This window comes from Perognathus longimembris, chromosome 8 (genome assembly GCF_023159225.1).
Source record: "Perognathus longimembris pacificus isolate PPM17 chromosome 8, ASM2315922v1, whole genome shotgun sequence".
Classification (NCBI taxonomy): Eukaryota; Metazoa; Chordata; class Mammalia; order Rodentia; family Heteromyidae; genus Perognathus; species Perognathus longimembris.
In genome coordinates this window covers 34,559,308-34,585,023 of record NC_063168.1, presented here as the reverse complement: position 1 = coordinate 34,585,023, position 25,716 = coordinate 34,559,308, and the positions used below count along the sequence as shown (strand labels likewise).

The following is a 25,716-nucleotide window of genomic DNA, read 5'->3' as shown; positions in this document are numbered from 1 at the left end:
CGGCAGCCGGCAGCCGCACCACGAGCGCGCCGCCGCCACCTCGCGGCTCCCGGCACACCTTGCGGCCTCCAGCGCACAGCGGCCAACACACGACAGACAGCCTCCAGCAGCGACTCCCGAGGGCGTGGCGAGGGCGTGGCCAGAGGGAGGTGGTGTGGCCGCGGGAAGGCTCCGCCCCTGGCCCCCAGGGTAGGTGACGGCCCTACGTCATCCGCGGGAAATTCCCTTTCTGCGGAGCCGTCCGCTCCGCCTTCTGGACGGGCGAAGCCGGTGACCCGAGCGCGAGAATTCAGGGGGTGGGGAGGTGTGAGCCGCAAAACCTGAGGAGGACGGGAAGGAGGAGGAGGCCCGGGGGGTGGTCAGGAGGACTTGGGGAGCTCGGCGGCAGAGATTCCTCCTGCCTCCTGACAGACTGACGGCTGAGTGACTGACAGCCGGGGCCCGACGCTTGGAGCTGCCGGCCGGGCGGCGCGGAGCGCGGAGCCATGGCCTCGGGTGAGTGGTTCCCGGCGCGCGGGCCGCGGAAGGGAAGCCGCTGGGAGAAAGGGACTCTGGTAGGGAGGGTGGAGGTCTTGCGGCTCCGGGTTTTGGGGGGCTGCTGCTTTGGAGGTAGCAATTCTGGCTTTAAAATCACTTCGCCCGGCTGTTGGTCATCTTTTTTGGAAAGGTTCCCATTTCGGGGTTTGCTTGCGAAATCACAGCAGTGCTGTGACCCGCTGCCGCCTGGAGCCGGCACCGAGAACTCCCGGCCCCGGGGTGGTTAGGAAGACCGAGGCGATCCGGGGAAGACACTGCGGGGATTTCGCGTGTTTCAAAGATCGCCTTGTGTAATGTAGACCGAAAATAAGGAACGTGCAGACCTCGGGCTCAGTTTTCCCCCTTGAAGATTTGGTGCCAATAGGCGATCGTTCTGGTCCTGACAGTTGTACAAAATGTAGCTCTGGTGTAAAATTCTCATTGGTGTTTTAACGTGTGTGTGAACTGGACAATTTTACCGCGCACACTTTGCGCCCCCACCTGCGTTAGCAATTAAGAGGGAAAGATGAATTTTACGCTCTGTGCTTAAAGCAATCGATATGAATCAAAATGGCATGACTACTAAATGTAAATATTTGCTTTAATAAATGCGTAGAGCTCCTGCTTCGCCGGGAAGCAAGTGTGTAGGAAATAGTTTCCAGGGCAAGCGAGGAAGAGAGGAAGTCTCCTTATAGACCGCTGAGTGAGGAGGGTTGCCTGTTAGCTGGAGCGGGAAAATCGTGAAGGCTTAGGTTCGGGCTGGACCCTTGCCATGATTTTGGCAAGGTGGTAGTGGGCTCTTTACACATCAAGTATCAGGATATGTTAGGCCCATGGCTGGAGCCTGAAGGGGGAACTTATTTTTGACCCGCATCCTCCCAAATACCTCCCAGTGACCCTGGTAAGGACACTGTGTAGTAGAGAAGAGGAAGTAAAAAGTGTGAAGAACCTCTTTAAAGGGTTGAGCAGAAACAATGCCACAGCTACTGCTGTAGGCTGAAAAAGAAATTAGGGTGTTTCACATGACATTTGATTTCAGTTTGTTTGTGGTTTTCATGTGAGAATACAAGTGTAGTTTAAAATATTTCAACTTTCCCTTTACCCACTTAAATGACCCCAGACTTTCAGATAATGTTATAAATTCACAAATTCAACTCATCTTTAGAAAACAAGCACACAGATTACTTCAAATATTTGGTAAATTTATTGGCTATCAGAGACATAAGGCCAGCCTCTGGCTATTTAACAGAACATAATATATTGCATGTATGTAATATCTGAATTTTCCTCCCAAACAATCCTTTCTACATAGAGTACTGTATGATCCATATGATTTTAAAAATTTGATATAATTTAAATTATGTGTTACACTGTTTTGTGCTACTATAAGAAATAATTTCCTAAGTTGAAGGGGAAATATGTAAAAGAAATGGAACTGGAACTTTTAAGGTGATAATCCATTTTTTTTGTTTTTGTCTTTTCTTCAGAGTCACATTGAATAGGACTATTTAAAATATAACTAGCTATTTGAATTGAAATTCAGTTATTTGATGCTTCTAGGAAAAAAATTGATGATGTTAGGGTATGTTTTCCTTAATCAGTTATAAAGATCTTAGACAGAAAAAAAATTTTTTAATTATAAATTCCAATCCTGTTTTGAAACAGCAATAGTGACAAACGTTGCTTAATTAGATTGTTGTCTAGTGTAGATTTGTTTGAGGTTTGAAATCTCAGACAGTATTTTGATTGATTACCAAGCATTTAAGACTGGATGTTGGATGTAAATAGGTATGTGGACTTGCATAAGTTGTACCTATAATGTAAAAGTAACTTAGATCATAATCTCATAAGCAAAATTATTAGTGTCATGAATAGTTGGGACTTACATGATGATTCTAAATTTTGTTCAAGTACATTAAAGTAATTAGTGTTTCACAGATCAGCTATTAAGCTGTTTCTTACTGTCATTGTTATACTACCTTTTGATTCTAGTTTGACATGATTCATTGTAATAGGCAAAGTTTGATATTCCCAAACCCATTATAGGTACATATAGGCAGTCATTATTCATGTATGTTTATGATTCTATTTAAGTAAATTCTATTCTATTTAAGTAAAATTATATCTCTTATACTTGAAACTTACTGTTTCAGTAAAGAGAGTAATTTGACTGTATCAGACATATAGTTGAGGTTGCTAGTATTTAGTATTGGCTTTGGTGAAATATGTTTTAAAATTTAGATAAATTATTTCTATTCACATTTTTCTTTAGTATGATTCTGCTGTCAGATATTAGGAATTTCATGAAGATATTGTTTTTGTAAACCATACTCTAGCCATCTCTTCTTAGTGTGAATATCGAGAAAACTAGTAAGAGGAAGAAAAATAGATATATGTGTAGTGCAACTAATTATTTAATTACAGAACTGAAAATTAGGAACAGATAGCTAAAGCAAATGACTTCTTTTTTAAGTGAAAGACTGCACACACACGGATGTTGTTTCTTAAGTTTAACACATGCAAAAAATGATGGTGGTATAGAATTTAGACTGATAAACATTAAAGAGAATGAGTGAATGAAATGACTAGCAGGAGTCATAATTAATCATTCTTAGAAACATCTGGGTTCTGTGTAGTTCTTTCTTAAGTACAATTTAAAGGACTCAGAATTTCCTTTTGTCCCAGTTTTCTCTTCTGTGTTTGCTGCACAATTATATCTGTGTTTTCTACACATTTTTGTAGACATATAGAATAAATATTTTAGTAGATATATTTGTGCTAAAAAAAGTTTAATTGAAATTCACATTTAACTGAGTCTTTGGTATTTTTATTTTGAAGTGTGGCATTCTTTTTTGTGTGTTTATTTTTAGTTTTTGTTTTTTACCAGTCCTGGGGCTTGAACTCTAGGCCTGAGTGCTGCCCCTGAGCTCTTTGGCTCAAGGCTAGCACTGTACTACCAGTTGAGCCACAGCACCACTTCCAGCTTTTTCTGTGATTAATTGGAGATAGGAGTCTCATGGGGGCTGGGAATATGGCCTAGTGGCAAGAGTGCTTGCCTTATATACATGAAGCCCTGGGTTCGATTCCTTAGCATCACATATATAGAAAATGCCCAGAAGTGGCGCTGTGGCTGAAGTGGTAGAGTGCTAGCCTTGAGCAAAAAGAAGCCAGGGACAGTACTCAGGCCCTGAATTTAAGGCCCAGGACTGGCAAAAAAAACAACAACAAAACAAAACAAAACAAAAACTCTAAAAGAGTCTCATGGACTTTCCTGCCTTGAGACCCATGATCCTCAGATCCTGAGATCACAGATCTCAGCCTCCTGAGTAGCTATAGGATTACAGTCATGAGCCACTGGCACCTAGATAAAATGTGGCATTCTTAATAGATTATTTGGCCTTTCCATGTTTTTGAATTAATTAATTAATTTATAGACAGTCTCCCTTATATAGCCCAAGCTGGTCTCTAGCTGGGATTACACACATGAACCACCATACCTAGAATATTTTTATTATCATGGTCTATGCTTTTTTGCTTGTCTTCTCTTTGGATTTACTGGGTTTGTTATTATTCTTATCCTATTCTGCTTTGTTCACTGATTTGTAATTTACATGCTTTACTGTTTCCTCCTTTTTTCGCCTTTTTGGTAGTACTTGGGTTTGAACCTTGGCAGTACTGGGTTTGAGCCACCCACTTGTTAGGAAGACAATTTACCACTTAAGCCACACCTCCAGTCTGTATTTTTAATTTAAATTAAAATTTGTTACCCAGAACCTTCTAATCAACCATTCATTCTCAACTGTGGTGTTATTAGTATGTTATATTGCTAAAAAATATGGTAATGATAACAAAGTATTTTGTAAATGATTTAGTATTTAAATGAATTAGTGAAGTTTTAGACTGTCTTTAGAATATCTTTTTCACAGAATTTATATTTGAACAAGCGTTTCTGAGTGGGAAAGAAAAGGACTTATCACTAGACAGAATTTATTATTGACTTTATTCATGACCTAGGCTATATATACTTGGACTTGAACAGTTACATAGCTTCTTCAGTTAAGAGCATAGATGTTTTTATTTCTTGTTGTAGGGCAGTGGTTCTTAATCAGGATTATATTAGATTTGTTTTGAAGACTTTCCAGAAACATGTGTCTAGACTTTACTCTTGAAGCATTTCCTTTCTGGGCTGGGAATATGGCCTAGTGGTATAGTGCTTGGCTAGCATGCATGAAGCCCTGGGTTCAATTCCTCAGCACCACATATACAGAAAAAAAAAGCCGGAAGTGGCACTGTGGCTCAAGTGGTAGAGTGCTAGCCTTAAACAAAAGAAGCCAGGGACAGTACTCAGGCCCTGAGTTCAAGCCCCAAGACTGCCAAAAAAAAAAGTTCCCTTTCTCTTCAGATCTCTGATAGAATTAAGACATGCTTATTGCTTTAAAAATTTGGAATCCCAACAGCCATATTAATTAATGCCATTCATATTGTTCTTATTATTGTAAGATAACATTTACAAAATTTTTATTTTCTTTTGATTTTTGCACACAGATGCCAACTCAACCAGGTTATTGTGAAGAGCGGGAAACATGTACAATTGTACTTCATGTTCAAGTGAAAAATACTCTTCCACATCTTGTAATTCCAAAATAGAATACTCAGTGACAGTATTTAACATTATTATTATTGTTTCTTTTTTATGTAATTTTTTTTTTTTTTTGGCCAGTCCTGGGCCTTGAACTCAGGGTCTGAGCACTGTCCCTGGCTTCCTTTTTTGCTCAAGGCTAGCACTCTGCCACTTGAGCCACAGCGCCACTTCTGGCCGTTTTCTGTATATGTGGTGCTGGGGAATCGAACCCAGGGCCTCATGTATACGAGGCAAGTTCTCTTGCCACTAGGCAATATCCCCAGCCCTTTTATGTAATTTTTAACTTCAGTTTTGAATTGCAAAAATGAGATTAAAGAGGATCAAATGAAATTAATATGTATCATATATTAATGTATGTGTTTCAATGGCATTATAATTACTAAATGTAATTTTCACTATACAGTTAAACTTGGTTATAGCAATAAGATTTTAGTGAATGTGTTTATTTTTGACAATTGGTGATCCATTTTTACTTTATTTCAATGTAATATACTTTTTTAATCTTAAAAACATGTACCTAGATAGGCATAATACTTTTTTTTTGTTTGTTTGTTTTTGTTTTTGTTGCCAGTACTGGTGCGTGGACTCAGGGCCTGAGCACTGTCCCTGGCTTCTTTTGGCTCAAGGCTAGCACTCTACCACTTGAGCCACAGTGTCACTTCTGGCTTTTTCTATATATGTGGGTACTAAGGAATCGAACCCAGGGCTTCATGTATACAAGGCAAGCCCTCTACCACTAGGCCATATTCCCAGCCCCAGGCATAATGTTTTAAAGTAGTACTATTTTTGTCCAAGTACAAATAAAAATAATAAATATGCCTTGAAAGCATTTTGTCTATATTTCAAATTCTATTCTGGTCTATATTAGCATTTTACAGTACTGTTCAAAATATGAGTCAAGTCAATCCTAGCTTTGGGTACTATTGGTTACAGAGAAATATAGTAATTTTAACCAATTTTGAAGGCTTTTTCAGTGGCTTAAAAGCTAGTGACCTTTTTTTTTCTTGCCAGTCCTGGGGCTTGAACTGAGCTTTTGGTATTCAAAGCTAGCACCCTACCACTTGAGCCACAGTACCACTCCTGGCAACTGGGTAGTTTTTATTGGAGATAAGAGTATCATGGAGTTTCCTGCCTGGGTTGGCTTCAAATCCTGATCCTCAGCTCAGTCTCCTGAGTAGATAGGATTAGAAGTGTGAGCCACTAGCATCCGCCTAGTCCTTTAATTTTTCAGTAATTGACACAAAGTATCTTTACAGATTTTTTGTTTTGTTTGTTCTTTGTGATGTTCCTGGGTCTCAAACTCAAAAAAGCTCAGGGCTAATGCTCTACTACTTGAGCCACAGCTCCACCTCTGGTTTTTGTTTTTTTGTTTTTTGCCAGTCCTGGGGCTTGAACTCAGGGCCTGAGCACTGTCTGGCTTCTTTTTGCTCAAGGCTAGCACTCTACCACTTGAGCCACAGCACCACTTTGAGCTTTTTCTGTATATGTGGTGCTGAGGAATCGGACCTAGGGCTTCGTGTATGCTAGGCAAGCACTCTACCACTAGGCCACATTCCTAGCCCTCACCTCTGGCTTTTATTGGTGGTTATTTGGAGATAAGATTCTTAGAGACTTTGCTGCCTGTTTGGGCTTTGAATCTTGACCCTTAGATCACAGCCTCCTGAGTAGCTAGAATTGCAGGTATGAGCCATTGGCATCTAGCCTTTATAGATTTTCAAATCATTCACTCAGTAGATATCTACTTAATATTTGTTTTCAAGGCACTGATAAGCAATACAATTTCTTCCTTCAAGGGTTTCAAAGAAATGAAATTAGTTGTTTTATTTCAAGAACAAATAAAGCTAGAGGTGAACACCTGTAACCTTAGTAACCCAGGAGACAGGCAAGAAGACTAAATTGTTGGCCAGTGTGAGCTACATAGTGAAATCCTGTTTCAAAATATCAAAATAACTAAAATAAATAAATAAATAATAACAAATGAAAGTAGTGAGTGTGCCCTAAACTGAAGTGAATTGGAATTGCTGTATAGTTGTTTATAGGAAGGAAAGAGTATTTCAGTTTTGGGGAATGCAGACTATTAGAATAAATCCTGTAATTCTGTTACTTGTTTGTTATTGAGACTGAGACTTGTTTGCTTTTTGAAATTGATTAACAGCTATTGCAAGAGGAAAAATAAATTTCAAGGATTTAAAAAATATATGATAATATATGACTAGTAGTGTTTTAAAAGTTGTTAAAATACTTAATGTTTCAACAACTGCTTTTCTGCTCTTTTGTCAATAGACTTCATGAATCTGGTTTAAGTATCATATAATCAAAGAAATACTTAACTATTTGTCTTGAATGCTGACAATTAGCTTAGCATTTTCTACTCACTTTCTCCAAAAGCATTAACTGCTTACCATAATGTCATTCTATGTCAATTTCCCACCAAGACACCTTTAAAAAAGCAATGGACAGGGCTGGGGATATGGCCTAGTGGCAAGAGTGCCTGCCTCGGATACATGAGGCCCTGGGTTCGATTCCCCAGCACCACATATACAGAAAACGGCCAGAAGCGGCGCTGTGGCTCAAGTGGCAGAGTGCTAGCCTTGAGCGGGAAGAAGCCAGGGACAGTGCTCAGGCCCTGAGTCCAAGGCCCAGGACTGGCCAAAAAAAAAAAAAAAAAAGCAATGGACAGAGATTTATTAGACCTTTAGTTCAACCACATAAATATGTCACTGAAAAAATATTGTTAATTTTAACAGATTTTGAAATTAAAATGTACATTCTCCTAAATACTTTTATAGGACATCTAAGTACATGAGCTATTTGAAGCTGAAATGTAAATTTGAGATATTTAAAATAATATTTAAATTATGAAACATTCATTGATATGCCTTGTTTTTCAGTAATCAAGTATTATGAGCTTGATTGGTTAAAGTCAAGTTTTTTCTGGCTCTTTGTCTTTTGAATAAATAGGTAGTAGATTCAAATAAAAAAAATCTGAATCAAACTGAGTAAAATTAAAGGCAACAGTACTAGTGTATTCAGTAGCCCTAAGTAGAAACCATGGAACTATCAATGATTCTTTAATATTTCTTTTATGTTTAATGTTTAGGTACCAGATACTGTCAGTTTTGTCTTTTAGGTAATCCATCCCTATTATCACTGCCGTATTTCTTTATATATATATGTATGTATATATGTATATATATTATTATCAAACTGAATTACAGAGAGGATACAGTTTCATACATTAGACATTGTATACATTTCTTGTACTGTTTGTTACCTCGTCTCTCATTCCCCCCTTCTCCCCTCTCCTTCTCCCTTCCCCCCCATGAGTTGTTCAGTTCATTTATACCAAACAGTTTTGCAAGTATTGCTTTTGTAGTTGTTTGTCTTTTTTTACCCTGTGTCTCTTGATTTTGGTATTCCCTTCCAATTTCCTAGTTCTAATACCAGTATACCCGGTTTCCAATATACCCAGATAAGATACAGAGAAAGTGTAGGTACAACCACAGGAAGGTGATACAAGAAGATCATCAATAATAGAATCACTGCCGTATTTCAAACATACTCTCTCATCATAAGTAGTCCCAGTTATCTATGTACACAGTTTCATTTTCCTCAGTTTAGTTACTTGTGGTCAACCACAGAATAAGTTATGTTTCATGGAAAATTCCAGAAACAGTAAGTTTTAAATAACTTTTGTTGTGCTATTTTGTTATAATTGTTCTATTTTATTATAATTCATCCATTATAAAGCCTACTTTGTCAATTTTATATATGTATATATATATGAAAAACTGTATATTTGGCTTCAGTACTCTGAACATCTGAGGCATCCCCTGGGTGTCTCAGAAAACATCCTCTATAGAGAAAAGGGAACTACTGCTGTATTACAGTTTCTAAACTGTGTGCCTCTCCTTCTCTTTTCAGTATATCCACTGCCACCAGAATTCTTATTCTGGAATGCCAATCTGATCACACAGTTTCCTGCAAGGAAAACAAAACAACATGGATTGCTTTTCACACATAAAATGGAATCTCTGTTACTGACTTTGGGTTCTCCTGCTAACAATGGCAGTGTATACTAGTTCCATAGGTTATTCTTAAATCACTTCTGTGAACACATGCTTCTCTTTTTCTAGAATACTTTTTTCTCTCTCCTTCCTCTCCCCATTCTTTTGTTTCATTACCTGTTTTATCTTATGACATAATTGGACATTCTTGATTCTTTTTTTTCTCATCATTTTCTGCAAAAAAAAAGTTTTAGTGCTTTCCTTACTTTTATAGACTAGAAATTTGTGGTGCTTACCTCATTGTTCCCTAAATCATTTATGGTAACGGTGGTAATTGCAACAGTGTCACTATATCATTGTTGTCAAGAAAGCAAGTGAAATAATAATGGATACCAATTATTAAGTATCTATTATGTATATAACAGTAAGAAATTAACACATGTAATAGATAATCCTCACAACTATTATTATTATTACCTACATTTATTATTATTTTTACCTACATTTTACAGTGGAGGACATTGAGATGTTGGTAACATTTTAAGTTGTGTAAAGTGCCTCAATAAAATTAAAAGAACTTCTGATTCTACTACACTAATAAAGTTTGTTGTGTGTTACCCTTATGAAAATTACATCCTAACTGAATAAGCCTTCATAAAATGGACTTGTAATTGTGGACATTTAGAATGGATCCAGGGAGACTTTTTTTTTTTAATGATAAGACATCATACCTCTGAAGTAAAAAGCATGTGAACTGCTCTATCTTGGAAACACAATTGTTTTTAGTGAACTTTTGTTTCTGTTATTTGAGTAATAAAGGGAAAGATGCATATTTTTCAAGTAACTTACTGATGTATAATTGATTTATAACATGTGTTTAAGTCATGTAATTTGATAAGTTTTGACATATATTTACCACTTAAATCACTACCGCAATCACAACTAATATGTTGATTGTCCTTCAAACTTTCTCATCCACCCTACATCTCTTGTTTTAGGCAACTAATGATCTCCTTTCATTACATATTAGATTATATATTCTAGAATTTCATATGTGCCCTTTGGGGACTGGCTTCTTTCACTCAGCATAATTTTGAATCATTCATGTAGTATATCAGTAGTCAATCTTGAAGGACAAATTTTGAATAATTCTTGTTAGTAATAGAAAGCAAATAATTATTTTTTTCCTCTGTTTTCTTCTGTGTGTGTGTGTGTGTGTGTGTGTGTGTGTGTGTGTGTTATTGGGGTTTGAACCTAAGGCATTGTACTTGTAGGCAAGCATCCTACCACTTGAGCCAGACATAACTCTTAACTCTTTACTCTTTAGTGGTTTTTGTTGTTTTTATTGAGCCAGCACTGGCTTTTGCTGGTTATTTTGTGTGTGTGTTCCAGTCCTGTGGTTTGAACTTGGGGCCTGTGTGCTATCTTTGAGCTTTTCTGCTCTGTCATTTGAGCTCCACTTTGGCTTTCTTTTTTTTTTTTATTAATTGGACATAATAGCTCCATGGACTTTCCTACCTGGGCTGACTTTAAAGCAAGATCCTCAGATCTCAGCCTCTGAGTGGCTAGGATTGCAGGCATGAACCACTGGTGCTCAGCTTGATGATAATTTTGGAGATAGGGTCTTACTTCCTGCCTGGGAGAATGCCTGAATAGTGATCCATGGCTTAAGTTTTAATGTAATAGACTTTCCATCAATGTTTGGTTGACAGGATGCTTCTAGCATCCCTCTATTGAGATGAAGTCTTTCAGATTTTTTTGCTTGGGCTGACCTGGCACTTTAATCCCTATTCTTAGCCTCTTGCATGGTCTCAGATACAGATATGAGCTGTCAGTGACATCTAGTTTCTAAATAAAGTCTTCCACTTTTACCACCAAGCCCAGCCCTACCTTATGTCTTACGTTAGAAAAGGTTTAGATTCTGTTTAAACTTTGTTGAGACTAAAGGCTTGTCTTTGTATACTATACTTTAAAAAACAAACTTCTAATGTTCCAAACTTACATTACTTCTTAAAGGATTTTAATGTATTCTCATTTTCAGTGAGTGCTCTTTTAATCCACTAAGAGTCTTGTAAAAATCAAGCAGCTAAGTACATAAGTACATTTTTCTCAGTTTTGGAGTATAATATACTTCTGAATACTCTTCTTCACCCTTCTGGGGGAAAGTTGGAGGGAACTCTTTTTATTGGTCTCATGTGAAAAGTGAAATATCTCTCATATGGTAATATCAGAACTTAATTTTGGCATTAGCTACTCATATTAAGCAATAAAATGCCAAACAATATGATTTAAGTGATTCATATAACATTACAGAGAAGCTAAATCTGGGGCGGAGTGGAGGCGTGCATCTCTCCTTTTCAGTCTGGATAATTATATTTTAACCTTGGTATTTAATGTTGGGAGAGAAAAACCTTTGTTTTACTGTGCTGTTTAAAAAGAGAAAAATATTAAAGTCCATTGTACTGCAATTCTAATCTCATTATCCCCTCCCTTTTAAAAATTTCAGGTGGTTATAACCCGTATATAGAGATAATTGAACAACCCAGGCAGAGAGGAATGCGTTTCAGATACAAATGTGAAGGGCGATCAGCGGGCAGCATTCCAGGGGAACACAGCACAGACAGCAACCAAACATACCCATCTATCCAGGTAATAGATTCTACTCAGATTCTTCACAGTATCCTCTGCCATCTTATCTTTTCCTTGTATTCCTTTTTTTTTCTTTTAAGTTGATTGTATTAGATAGATGTATATGGACATTCTTAATATGGAATTCTCCCTGTTATAGGTAGTTACATGTTTGTCTATTAAGCTAAGTAGGATGACTTAATGTACAATAGCAGCTTTTCGATATGATCCCTTTTGTAATCACAAATTTTATAAAGAGAAAAAGTCATTCTTTACATATAGATGTAAGAAAAAATATTGTATAGGTTAAAAAAATTCGTTTGAGGGCTGGGGATATGGCCTAGTGGCAAGAGAGCTGCCTCGTATACATGAGGCCCTGGGTTCGATTCCCCAGCACCACATATACAGAAAAAGGCCAGAAGTGGCGCTGTGGCTCAAGTGGCAGAGTGCTAGCCTTGAGCAAAAGGAAGCCAGGGACAGTGCTCAGGCCCTGAGTCCAAGGCCCAGGACTGGCAAAAAAAAAAAAAAAATTTCGTTTGAAAACTTATTCTTCCTGTGGTCTTTTTGTCTTAGGGGCTATGGAAAAAGAGAACTTTTCTCCCTCCTTTTTCCTTTCTGTTTATTGCTTATTTCTGATACTTTGGGTCATTGACATCATTTAATATATCATTTTTTAAGTATATTCTTCACATTAGTATGTCCTTTACATTTGGAAAGTAGTTTATAATTTAAAATAAATTTGATGAATATACTGTATCTCTACAAGTTATTTTATAAACTGCATTTCATTTGGTTTTTAAAAAATCTTTTAGGGGCTGGGGATATAGCCTAGTGGCAAGAGTGCCTGCCTCGGATACACGAGGCCCTAGGTTCGATTCCCCAGCACCACATATACAGAAAACGGCCAGAAGCGGCGCTGTGGCTCAAGTGGCAGAGTGCTAGCCTTGAGCGGGAAGAAGCCAGGGACAGTGCTCAGGCCCTGAGTCCAAGGCCCAGGACTGGCCAAAAAAAAAAAAAAAAAAAAATCTTTTAAATACCAGTCAAAAAGCTTAATGGGGCCAGTACTTGTTGTTTTGGAGGGCTTCTTTTTCTGGTATTAGAACTTGAACCCAGGGTCTTGTGCTTGTTTAGATTGTTTGCTCCTGGCTTGTGCCCTACAACTTGAGCCATGCTTCCAGCTAAGCTTTTTGCTGATCATTTGGAAGACAGAGTCTCATGAACTTTTCTATCCAGGTAGGCTTTGAACCTGAATCTTCCAGATCTTAGCTTCTAGAGTGGTTCGGATAGTTATGGGGTCTATTATCTTAAGATCTGAAGTGGTCACCTTTCGTTTCATCCATAAAAGCAATAGATATTTCTTGGTTACTATTGTTTAAATTCAAAATTGTAGTTTAGTATCCTCTACCTTGTAAACCAACCTTTCTTAATTACTTGGCTTCCATATAATATACTGTAAGTTTCCTGCTTGTCCTTGCAGGATTTCTTCCTGTCTCTTCCATGCTGAGGTCTCTCTTTTCTGTGAGTGTTCTACATGTACTTTCTGTGTGAAACTTCATCTGATTAAGCCCAAATGGGTTTCTTGGTTATTATATGGTGATACAGATATATTTCCTAATTAACAAAAATTTTTGTGAAGCAAAAGATTGCAATTAAATAAAATGATTATATTTGTGTGGTGTTATTTTCTGTGTGGCTTAACTATTTATTGGTATTTATGGCCTGCCAATGTATATTAAGAGCAAGAGTACTTAGCTACCTAACAGGTAAATATTTCTCATGCTTTGTGATTAAAAAAAAATTATGGGGGCTGGGGATATGGCCTAGTGGCAAGAGAGCTTGCCTCGTATACATGAGGCCCTGGGTTTGATTCCCCAGCACCACATATACAGAAAACGGCCAGAAGGGGCGCTGTGGCTCAAGTGGCAGAGTGCTAGCCTTGAGCAAAAAGAAGCCAGGGACAGTGCTCAGGCCCTGAGTCCAAGCCCCAGGACTGGCCAAAAAAAAAAAAAAAAAAAATTATGGGCTTGCCTCCTATACATGAAGCCCTGGGTTCAATTTCCCAGCACCACATATATAGAAAATGGCCATAAGTGGCACTGTGGCTCAAGTGGCAGAGTGCTAGCCTTGAGCAAAAAGAAGCCAGGGACAGTGCTCAGGCCTCAGGTCCAAGCCCCGGGACTGGCCAAAAAAAATAAAAATAAAAAATAAAAACAATTATGGTATAATTCTAGTTTTTTTAAGCAGAGTCAGATAATATGACCAGTTGAAATTAGGAGCAGAAAATAATGTGTCCAGCAGTTGAGAGGTAAGTTCTTCCTTGCTGGTATTTTATGCAATGTTTAATCTCAATAGCAATTGCTTGTCAGTTGAACTTTATTTAGTGTTAACCGTACATCAGTTCCTGATGAGATATATTTATGGATCATATATTCCCTCTCTTTTAGATCGTGAACTACTATGGAAAAGGAAAAGTTAGAATTACATTAGTAACAAAGAATGACCCATACAAGCCTCATCCACATGATTTAGTTGGAAAAGATTGTAGAGATGGCTACTATGAAGCAGAATTTGGACAAGAACGTAGACCACTATTGTAAGTACACAGTTGTAGACATCTCATGAATGTATAGGCATATAATGCCTTGTTTCCTATTCATAATTGTCAGGTACTTTTTAGCAGAAGAAATAATTATAAAAAAAATATTTTGTATATATCTGTTTCGGTCCTGGGGCTTGAACTCAGGGTCCGAGCACTGTCCCTGAGTTTTATTTGCTCAAGACTCTCTGGCACTTGAGCCACAGCTCCACTTCTGGCATTTTAGTGGTTAATTGGAGATAAGATTATGTCTCAGGGGCTGGGGATATGGCCTAGTGGCAAGAGTGCTTGCCTCGTATACATGAAGCCCTCGGTTCAATTCCCCAGCACCACATATACAGAAAATGGCCAGAAGTGGTGCTGCTGCTCAAGTGGCAGAGTGCTAGCCTTGAGCAAAAAGAAGCCAGGAATAGTGCTCAGGCCCTGAGTCCAAGGCCCAGGACTGGCAAAAAAAAAAAAAAAAAAAAAAAAAAGATTATGTCTCACAGACTTTCCTGCCCCAACTGGTTTTGAAACAGTCCTCAGATCTCAGTCTCCTGAGTAGCTATGATCACAGTATGAGCTGCCCGTGCCTGGCAATAATCTTTTTTCTTTTTGCAAATAAACCTATACATGGTTGTAAATATACTGAGGTTTTAATAGTGATTGTTTTTGGATAGATAGGATTATGATATTTCATATTTTTGTTTTAATTGTTTCTATAATGAACATGTATTGCTTTTGTGGGAAAATAAATCTTAATTGCAACAGGAAAAGGTTGGTACTTTCTGTATATTTTAATAGTAATTTAGATAAAAACACTTTAAGGCAAGTCTGATGGTGGATTGCCTATCTATAAAATCTCAGCTCCTTGAGAAGCTAAGGTAAGAGGATCCCTTGAGCTTATGAGTTTAAGGCCAGCCTGAGAAATATAATGAGACCCCTTGTTAAACAAAACAAAGCAAAACAAATACTGAAAAGAAAAAAAACACTTTTAAAATATTTTTTTTAAGTCTGCCATGGTAGTGTTTATCTGTAAATTGAGCACTCAAAAGGCTGAGACAGGCTGTTCTCCAGTTTGAGACCAGCCTAGGTTATGTTGTAAGAAAAAAAGTTAAAATTCTTTTTATTAATAGTAACAATAGAAATCTAAAATGTCTAGTTATAAGCATTTGACAAGAAATATTTCCTATCTCTATTACCTGACCTCCCAATAGCATTTAAAATTTTTGATCATTCTTGTCTTGAAATATTCTCTTTCTTTGATTTTAGAGGAAACACCTGATTTACTCTCCACTTTTCTGGCCATACTTTTTAAAATAATAATTAAATTTTTGGGTTACTTCAATTATTGTCCTAATAATTGATCTTTATGTTTATCTCACCTGTACCTCCAATCCAAGATTACATTAAAATTGATTATTCATTATACTTAACATGAACATTTTTGTGATGCCATGTTATGTGAAACATTTTGGGCAAGAAACCTACAGAGATTATGGCCCTACTGTTTTCAAAGAACCATTTCAGGATACATGTGACATTAGTTTTTTTCCATTCTTGGTGATATTAATTGACACTGTTATTAAGAACTTTCTCTTCTCCATTTAAAAAGTATTACTGTCAGCCTGGTGCCATTGGCTCATACCTATATTCCTAGCTATTCAGAAGACTTGGATTCAGAGGATAGTGGTTCAAAGCCAGACTGGGCAGAAAAGTCTCTAAGACTTCATCTCCAAAATAACCAGCAAAAACCTGGGCTGGAGGCATGGTTCCAGTGGTAGAACACTAGCCAAGCAAGCAAGCTAAGAAAGAGTTTAAACCCCCACACTGGCCAAAAAAGTATCACTGTCAACTTAGAATTATTAAATGTATTATAGTTCATCACTAGCATTATACTGATTGTCAAATAAAACTCCTTTAGACACAGACACAGACACAGGACATCTGTGTTCTTTTGATATGTCCCCATTTTTCTTCAGGCATTTTTTATTTTCCTACATGATGTGTGTTCAAGACTTTTCCTGTTCCAGCCTAAAGATCTCAGTTTTACCCAAGAATCTCTAACTTCAATGTGGAATAGCATATCCAAAATCATGATCTTATTATGAAGATAGCTCTTTCCTCTTAAAATTGGTCTTTTAAAGTGCCAGTCATAGTATCTGCCAATAAAGCCACAAAGATAAGCATCATCCCTGACACTCCTCACCCAGGTGTGAATACACTAGCATCTTAAGTGACACTTGAATGTCTATCTGTCTCTCAGTAAACTCTATCATCATCACACTAATTCAACAGTCTGGATTTGAACCCCTTAAATAGTCTTCTACCTGCCACACTTGCATCCTCTCTTAGACCTTTCCCCCTTAGTTTTCCTCCAAATTAGCCAAAGTAATCTTTTGTTTAAAAAATTGCTTATATTAGTTTTACAGGGGAGGATTTTATTGTTAAGTCTCCATTCATTTGTACTATAGTCCAATCAGAGTGATCTTTTTTTTTTTTTTTTTTTTTGGCCAGTCCTGGGCCTTGGACTCAGGGCCTGAGCACTGTCCCTGGCTTCTTCCCGCTCAAGGCTAGCACTCTGCCACTTGAGCCACAGCGCCGCTTCTGGCCGTTTTCTGTATATGTGGTGCTGGGGAATCGAACCTAGGGCCTCGTGTATCCGAGGCAGGCACTCTTGCCACTAGGCTATATCCCCAGCCCCGAGAGAGTGATCTTTTAAAATAAAATTGCTCTTGGAGTAAGAACAGCTTTCCTTCCATGGCCTGTCTACAAGGCCCATATAGCTCACATGTATTTCTAGCCTTCTGTTGTGTTGTGCTTCCCCAAATCTCTACATTCCAATCACAAAAGCCTGCTTTTAGTTTCTTCTGCTCATAGTGCTCTTCTTAAGGGTCTTTGCATGATTAGTTCTTTTTGCCTGGTTTAGTTCTTCCCATAGTTTAGTTCTGTTTATATTAAGTATCACTTCCTACAGGAAGTCTGTTTGCTCACTCTGAATTTATCGACTTTGTTCTATCATAAGCTCTCATAACTTGTATGTATCATCTTTTTTTTTTTGCCAGCCCTGGGGCTTGAACTCAGGGCCTGAGCACTGTCCCTGGCTTCTTTTTGCTCAAGGCTAGCACTCTACGACTTGAGCCACAGCTCCACTTCTGGCCTTTTCTGTTTATGTGGTGCTGAGGAATCAAACCCAGGGCTTCATGTATTCAAGGCAAACACTCTACTACTAGGCCATTTTCACAGCCCTCATATGTATCATATGAAAACTTGTCATGATTCATGTTTTGCATTTCACTTTTTGTATGTGATTATTTAATTGTTTTCTGATCCCTCAGATTAGAGCTAGCAGACTTTGCTGTAAAAATCTGGACAGCAAATATGGAATGCTTTGTGAGTCTTATGGTCTCTGGTGCACTTCCCTCTGGTATTTTGGCATGATATGTGAATGAACAAACATTGCTGTGCTCTTATAAAGACTTCATTTACATTTACACAAGTAGGCATTGTGTTGGATTTGGCCTATAGGATTAGTTGTACCAAACTGTAATATCCTTGGAAGGAGAAAATTGTGTGTGTGTGTGTGTGTGTGTGTGTGTGTGTCTGGGTTTGTTACCTTCCAGATTTTGTTTGTTTATTTTTTGCCATTCCTGGGGCTTGAACTCAGGGCTGGGGCACTGTCCCTGAGCTTCTTTATTTCCTCAAGGATAGCACTTTACCACATTGAGCCACAGTACCACTTTTGGCTTTTTCTGTTTATGTGGTACTGAGGAATTGAACCCAGGGCTTCATAAATGCTAGGCAAGCACTTTACTACTAAGCCACATTTCCACACTTGTTGATTGACATTGACTGGCTGATGACTGACTGAATTGAATCAAATAACTTGTCTGATCTTTGGTTTCCTCAAGTCATAATAATCTATTTCTCTTTCCTCCTGCTCCTTCTCCTTCCTTCTCTGATTATACAAATGAAACAAAATCAGGTGGTATATAAATGTATAAAGAATTCTTTAAAAGCTTTTATCAAAGAAAAATAACAGAATAAAGAATCTTTGAGAACAGAAAAATACTTTTGAGGAAGAGAGTTGTAGTTGCAAGATTTCAAGTGAGAAGTAAGAATTCATGATTTACTTTTAAACTGTTGGAAGAAGAGGAATGACATGTCAGAAACACTTTAGGTGTTAACTCAATCATAAGTGTGGTGAACATGCAGAGTATGACCACAAGGCAGCATGAGCATAGAGTGAGGCAAACAAGGCAGCCTTTAGTTGCTAGTGCCATGTAAAGATTGAACAAATAGTAATGTTAGTATAATTTTGTTTTGCTTCCTTATTCACACCTACTCAACTTTAATGATGTCATGGTTTTTCCATGTGGGAACAAGTATGACTGAGTGGTGGTGGGGGAATTCCCCATCATCAGCTTTACAACGCACATGCAAATTAGTAATATTTGTAGCTATTAAGAAGTTTTCCATAAATGACTTGTTGAAACTTTTGCTAAGTATTGTTAATATTAAATCCTTTCTGATAAAAATTCAATATTTCATGATTTTAGTAACTTTAGTATGATATGATGTAATATGATATAAAACTTATTCTGCAGCTAGTAGATGTGAAGTTTGGGATCACAGATCAGATCTCCAGGGGGTTAGGTAAGCAGTGGAGTAGAGATTGGGTACAGGAGGAGAAGCAGGCACTTGAACACTAGAAAGTCATGCAGAAATGGAGACACAAGTGTCAGCACCAGTTACTTCTATGCCCACCTAGTGTTATCAAACCACTAAATGCTCAAGAAAAGCCAGAAATCCAAAGTTCATGTGTAATTGTTTGATTTTTAAATTTTGATAACATACACAATCTTTTTAAAATGTTGGCAACACTCCTTCAGACTCAGCAAAACTTATCTGTGTCTGTGGACATAATTTTATCCCTTTTTCCTTACATGATCAGATATACAAATTTTAGTGATTACTGATCATGAAGGTAGGTAAATTTTTACCTTTTGGTGTTACTTACCTATTCATGTCTGTTTGCTTTGGTAATTAGGCATGTTGGTAAGATTTAATTATAAAATACTATGTGTAAAAATATAGTACTGATATACCATTTTAGTTATCCTCTTAGAAATATAACTACTTCTTAACTCATATCTTTATCATCAGAATTAGAAATACAACTTATGCTCTAATGTCTTCTCTGTGGTAGATATGTGTTTGTTTTCTGCATTATTCTGTTTGCATATAATACAATTTTGAAATTTTTATTTTTCTCTTCTAGTTTCCAAAATTTAGGTATCCGATGTGTAAAGAAAAAAGAAGTAAAAGAAGTTATTATTTCAAGAATAAATGCAGGAATTAATCCTTTTAATGGTAGGTTTGATACAATTATTTTTATTATTTAGATACTATAACTTCCTGGGTTAGGAAGTATTTTTGTGTTCATTTTTCTGCTTGTTGACCTACACCTGTATCTGAGGCATTAACTATATTTAAAATCTATCCTTGTTTTTTCTAAGAAAACTTTCTCAAAATGTTGTGATTTTTTTTTTTAGGTCCTGGGGCTTGAGTTCAGGGCCTGGACACTGTCCTTGAGCTTTTTTACTCAAGGCTAGTGCTTTACCACTTGGAGCCATGGCTCCACTTGCAGTTTTTCGCTGGTTAATTGGAGATAAGAGTCTCACAGACTTTCCTATCCAGGATGACTTTGAACCACATTCCTCAGATCTCAGCCTCCTGAGTAGCTAGGATTACAGGTTTGAGCCACCAGTGCCTGGCTCTGATTTTCTTTTCCTTCTGCCACTCTTCCAACAGAATAAACGCCTCTTTCTTATTGCTTAAATATTGGAGTACATGTAATTCAATGATATATTCACCAGCAAAACTTACTCCTAAATATGGAACAAGATATACAGAATTAGAAGTCACACAAAATATTTTCATAGTATATTCATGTATGTAGTTAAATATTTGCTCTTCATTAAATCTTACTGGGAATGACATTTAATAAGAATTTATTCTATGGTACTCTCTGTGTAGCTCCTGATACATTTTATCATTCAATATTGTTGTAGACAAATATTTAGGCTGTTAAATACTGACATCCTACATTTACAGGAGTCTTCTTTTTTTTTTTTTTTTTGTACTTGAACTCAAGACCATGTGATCTCACTCAGCTTGTTTGATCATGGCTGGCACTCTACAACTTAAGCCACTTTTCTACTTCCAGCTTTTTGCTAGTTAATTAGTGATAAGAGTCTCAAATTTGTCTTCCTCAGCTGGCTTCAAACCTCGATTCTCAAATACCAGCATCTTGAGTAGCTAGGATTATGGACATGAGCTACCAACACCTGGCTTTATAGTCGTTTTTATTGTAATACCTTCTGAAGGTACTTAAATAGGAATGCTACATCAGATATGATGGAGCATATATAAAATTGCAGCCATTTAGGAGGCTTGAGTCTGGAGGATTGTGAGTTCAAGACCAACATGGGCAACATAGCATGTCAAATAAAGAAATAAAAAGAAAGAAAACAAATCCAGGCTCCATTGGCTCACACCTGTAATCCTAACTATTCAGGAGGCTGAAATCTATTTGAGGATCATAGTTTGAAGGCAACCCAGGCAAGAAACTCTGTGAGACTCTTATCCCAATAAACTACCTAGAAAGAGCCAGAAGTGGTGCTGTGACTCAAGTGGTAGAGTGCTAGCCTTGAGCACAAAATGGCTCAGGTACAGCACTCAGGCTCTGAGTTCGATACCAAGGACTGGTGAAAAAATAAAGGAAGAAAAATAGACAAAAAAGCCAACCAAGTACTCAAGGCCCTGAGTTTAAGCCCTAGTACTAGCACAAAAAAGAAAAATAGGCATGTCAGAAATTAAATGATTGGGGCTGGGAATATGGCCTACTGGCAAGAGTGCTTGCCTTGTGTGCATGAAGCCCTGGGTTTGATTCCTCAGCACCACATATATAAAAAACAACAGAAGTGGCACTGTGGCTCAAGTGGTAGAGTGCTATAGCCTTGATCAAAAAGAAGCCAGGGACAGTGCTCAGGCCCCGAGTCCAAGCCCCAGGACTGGCAAAAAAATAATAATAATAATAAATGATTATAAAATTTGCAAAGAATAGGTTTCTTTATCATCTTAAAGACATCCTTATTTTGATTTGTAGTTTTCCTGGTTGTATAAAAAATAATTTAAGAGAGATGATGTCTCTGTGGATTTCAATTTGGATGTGCGTAGGACTTCCATATTACTTGTTTAAAATGTAAATTCTAGTTCACATTTTCAGGTTTGGTGTAGGACCTGGGAATCTGCTCTTAAAATCAGTGCTTCTTAACTTCCCCAATGACTCACTGTAAGAAATAGATTTTATTTCTCTAGTCCATATGCATACATGCACTCACCATACCTTACTATGGTACTCTCCTGTCTGTTCTGTTACCTACTTTCCTCTATTTGTTCAGTTGTTTGTTCCTTTCTCCATTCCTTCTTTATCCAACCCACTAAATTAATTTCATAAGTAATGTGTCCTCAACTATAATTTGAAAACTGCCTTGTTCAAGTGAACTATGGATCTTCACATTTTGAGAAGTTTTTTGTTTTTTTGTTTTTTGGTCATAGGGGCTTGAACCCATGGCCTGGATGCTGTCCCTTTATTGTGCAAGGCTAATGCCCTACCACAGAGCCACAGCTCCACTTCTGGCTTTCTGGTAGTTAATTGGAGATAAGAGTCTCGCAGCACAGCCTTTCCTATACAGTCTGGCTGTGATCCTCAGATATCAGCCTCCTGAATAACCAAGATTCCAGGCGTGAGCCATCAGCACCCAGCTCGAGAAGTTTTGACCTATTTGATTTCTCAAGCACAGCATTCAAAATCTCTCATAATCTTATTTTTATTTTCCATCTCCGCCTTCAATATCTCCCTTAATCTCCTACCCTTTTTTATACTACTACTGGTTGTACACACACACTGTTTTGTTTTTGTTTTTGTTTTTGTCATAAAATTTGTACTGTTAGGTAGGCTGTTGTTTGCTTGTCTGTGTGTGTTTATTTATTTCTGCAGTATCGGAGTATAAACTCATGGCTTTGCAATTACTAGACACTCTACTACTTGAGCCATGCATCCAGTTCTGTTTTTTGCTGGTTTTTTGGTTGGTTTTTTTTTGTTTTTTTTTTGCAAACGCACGAGAGTCTTTATTGCATTCTCGAGCCTGGACTCCCAACCGTCACTGACACAGCAGATATGGATTGAGAGTTCCCACCCTCAGATAGGCAGGGTTTTTATTGTGATTATAACAGGGGCAGGGTATTTCCAACTTGGCAGATACTTGATTGGATGGCATTTAGCAAGCAAGTCTTGTCCTATTTCTATTGGTTATCTACCCTTTCAGTTATCTATTTTGGCTTTGATATCGGGAACTGGCCTCGATGTCAGGAATTGACAGGTGGTCATGTAGCACTGATGCAGGGGGTTAGTGTAGGGGGGAGAGCAAGTCATAAATGGGTTAAGCAAGCTGTTTACAGAATTTTTGCTGGTTCTTTTGGAGATGGATTCTAGTTTGTAAGCTAAATCTAGCTTCTACAAATAATGGAAAACATGCATTCTTTGTCTCTCTGAGCCTTCAATTAACATAATTTTTTCCAAAGTCTTCCATTTCTTTACAAATAGTACAGTGTCATTCCTTGTTATGGATGAGTAAAATTCCATTGTATCTCAATGTTGTTTTGATTTGCCTTTCCTTTATGGCCTGAGATTTCTTCATGTGTCTATTGCCCATCTTTACTTCTTCTGAGAAGACCCTGATCACTATAAGCCTGGATGCTGTCCCTCTTTAAGTCATTAGCCCATTTATTAATTGGGTTGTTGGTTTTTTTGAGGGTTAAATTTTTTAAGGTATCCATATATTCTCCTATTCTGTTGTCTGTCTCTTTATTTCTTTTCTTTTCTTTGCCAATCCTGGGCCTTGAACTCAGGGTCTGAGCACTGTCCCTGGCTTCTTGTTTTGCTCAAGGCTAGCAATCTGCCACTTGAGCCACAGCGCCACTTCTGGCCTTTTCTATATATGTAGTGCTGAGGAATCAAACCCAGGGCTTCATATATACGAGGTAAGCACTCTTGCCACTAGGCCATATTCCCAGCCCTTGGCTGTCTCTTTAGCTTGTTGGCTATGTCCTTTGCCTTACAGAAACCTTTTAATTTGATGCAGAGAGAGAGAGAGAGAGAGAGAGAGAGAGAGAGAGAGAGAGAGAGAGAGAGAGAGAGAGAGAGAGAGAGAGAGTGTGTAGGAGCTGGAGCTTGATCTCAGGGCCTGGACAGTGTCTCGAGCTTTTGTGCTCGAGGCTAGCGTTCTACCACTTGAGTCACAGCTCCACTTCTGGCTTTTTGGTGGTTAATTGAGATAAGAATCTCATAGACTTCTCTACCTGGGATGGCTTCAAACCAAATCCTTAGATCTCAGCATCATGAGTGTCGAGAATTACAGGCATGAGTCACTAGCACCCAGCTGAAAAGTGATGTTTTAAGTAGTAGGTTGAATTTCTCCCCTTCGATAGATCCAAATATTTTTTTAACTTCAGTTTATTAACCAGTTTGTCTTTTATGTGCCATTTAAAAATATCTTAAACTTCTATTGGGATATAAAATCCACTGAAGTATATTTTCTCATGTAATCTCAAAACAAGGGGTTGGGAATATGGCCTAGTGACAAGAGTGCTTCCCTCACATACATGAAGCCTTAGGTTTAATTCCTTAGCACCACATATATAGAAAAGGCCAGAAGAGGCACTGTGGCTCAAATTGGCAGAGTGCTAGCCTTGAGCACAAAGAAGCCAGGGACAGTGCTCAAACCCTGAGTTCAAGCCCCAGGACTGGCAAAAAAAAAAAAAAAATCAAAACAAATATTTCTATCATCATGTAAAATTTTCTTGGTCCCATTCATAGTTCTCTCCTCCTTCCACTGTCCTAATCTGCAAGTATGCTTTCTGTCACCATACTATTAATCCTTTTTACTGTTTCGTATAAATGGATGATACAGTCTTTATTTTTGATCTAGTTTATTTTGATCAGTATAATATTTTTGAAGTACATTCCTGTTTAGGGAATATATTCATAGTTTGGGGTTTTTTTTATTGCTGAGTATTGTTTCAGTGTACTACAGGGTTTTCAAAAAAATCTATTTATATAAGCTTTTCTTTAAACTTGCCAGGAGAACCTACTGACTCATTTCTTTTATATTAGCCATTACTCATATTTTAAATTGAGAGACACTGAAATTTAGTATTTCTAAATTTAATATTTTGCAAAAATATTTTTATGAAATTTTATGCTTAAATTTTATGTATATTTTATCTTTTAAAATGTGATTTATTTCTACAGCTTATAGATTTTTAGGCTTTTTTTCGGGGTGGGGGGGCAGTCCTGGGCCTTGAACTCAGGGCCTGAGCACCGTCCCTGGCTTCTTCCCGCTCAAGGCTAGCACTCTGCCACCTGAGCCACAGTGCCCCTTCTGGCCGTTTTCCATATATGTGGTGCTGGGGAATCGAACCGAGAGCTTCATGTGTAGGAGGCAAGCACTCTTGCCACTAGGCCATATTCCCAGCCCAGATTTTTAAATTTTAAATAGCTATATTAACATATAATTCATACATTATATAAGTCAATGGTTTTAAGTACAATTTTAGGACATTTTCAGTCTCAAAAAGAAACCCTCAGATGTTCTAGCTATCACTTCTCTAACCTTCAGCCTTCAATATCCACAAATTATTTTCTATTCTAGTTACAGGGTTCTTTCTTTCTTTATTATTTTTTTTGCCAGTCCTGGGGCTTGAACTCAGGGCCTGAGCACTATCACTGGCTTTTATTTTTTTGCTCAAGGCTAGCACTCTACCACTTGAGTCACAGCACCCCTTCCGACTTTTTTTCTATAGATGTGGTGCTGAGAAATCGAACCTAAGGCTTCATGTATATGAGGTGAGCACTCTACCACTAGGCCATATTTCCAACCCCCAGGGTTCTTTATAAAGGCAGTAATATTTTGTTATGGAACTAGATTTTTTTCATACATAAATACAACAAACTGTCTTTATGCTGTATCCTGCCATTATTTTTTATATTTTTCAGACAAACAAAATTTTCCCAGTGTATAGGATATGTTTTGTGCCAATATAGAGCTTGAAATCAGGGCATTGAGCTCTCATCTAGCTTTCCAATTCACAGCAGGCATTCCATCTTGAGCCATGCCTACAGTTCTAGGGTTAGTTTTGCTCGATTTAGTTTATTTATTTTATTTTATTTTTTATTAGTATATATTAATAGCATAAAGGATTTTCATTGTGATGATTCCACA

General features: G+C 37.7%; 1 protein-coding gene across 2 annotated transcripts in view; it reads left to right on the top strand.

Annotated features, from left to right (window-relative positions):
• Positions 1-293: 293 nt before the first annotated feature.
• Positions 294-25,716, top strand: part of Rel (REL proto-oncogene, NF-kB subunit) — a 40,599-nt gene continuing 15,176 nt past the window's right edge. For both annotated transcript variants that reach the window (XM_048352860.1, XM_048352859.1), the window contains exons 1-4: positions 294-495; positions 11,666-11,814; positions 14,238-14,386; positions 19,650-19,741. In XM_048352860.1, coding sequence (XP_048208817.1) covers positions 486-495; positions 11,666-11,814; positions 14,238-14,386; positions 19,650-19,741 — 400 coding nt within the window. In that variant the 5' untranslated portion in view covers positions 294-485. The remainder of the gene's footprint in view (positions 496-11,665; positions 11,815-14,237; positions 14,387-19,649; positions 19,742-25,716) is intronic.